This window comes from Seriola lalandi, unplaced genomic scaffold (assembly GCF_002814215.2).
Source record: "Seriola lalandi dorsalis isolate HSWRI2012SDOR001 ecotype SW California unplaced genomic scaffold, Sedor1 jcf7180002054778, whole genome shotgun sequence".
Lineage (NCBI taxonomy): Eukaryota > Metazoa > Chordata > Actinopteri > Carangiformes > Carangidae > Seriola > Seriola lalandi.
In genome coordinates this window covers 1-594 of record NW_019525331.1, presented here as the reverse complement: position 1 = coordinate 594, position 594 = coordinate 1, and the positions used below count along the sequence as shown (strand labels likewise).

The 594-nt window shown below is 36.2% G+C and overlaps 1 protein-coding gene across 1 annotated transcript in view; it reads left to right on the top strand.

The window, feature by feature from the left end:
• The window catches only part of LOC111669173 (receptor-type tyrosine-protein phosphatase O-like), a gene marked incomplete at its 3' end in the record, with an annotated part of 32,033 nt that extends 31,536 nt beyond the window's left edge, over positions 1–497 (top strand). Inside the window, exon 12 of the mRNA XM_087179070.1 lies at positions 429–497. Within this exon, the coding sequence (XP_087035196.1) occupies positions 429–497 (69 nt within the window). The remainder of the gene's footprint in view (positions 1–428) is intronic.
• Positions 498–594: the final 97 nt, after the last annotated feature.

Here is a 594-nt window from a genome sequence, read left to right as displayed (position 1 = left end):
CCTTGAGTTATTTTCTCATTTCAGTTTACATCGTTTACATTTTCTTGCAGGAATTTGAATCTGATTTCCACAAATGTTGCAAACTATTTAAAAACATAAACACACTTAAAAACAAAAGAAAAGTTCAAACTAAACTGAAAAAGATCAAATTTATATGTTGATTTTATCATTTTGACTTTGATTAGAAAGTTAGAAATACTGTCTTATCATTAGTATTTTTACTTCACCACGTTTCCTGTAAACTGTCAAACTATCCAACAGTTAAAACTGAGTTGGATTGAGAACAAACTCTTCACATCATAAGTGTCTGTTATTTTCAGCCTCATGCTTCCAGCTCACTTCCTCTTTTTACTCATTAGTCATCAAATATTTCTGACTTCCTCAAACTGCTCCGTACGATTCTCACCACTGTGTGCTTTCTGTTTCAGAGAGTGTGGAGCTGAGACCTTCGTCAACTTCGCTTCGTTTGAAAGAGACGGGAAACTTCCTTACAACTGGTAGGTCTCCACCCCCCCGCCCTCCCCTCCCCCTCTGTTTGATTGCTCTTCTTTGAATCACTATGAAATGTGTAAACGACAAGTAGAAATGATAGAA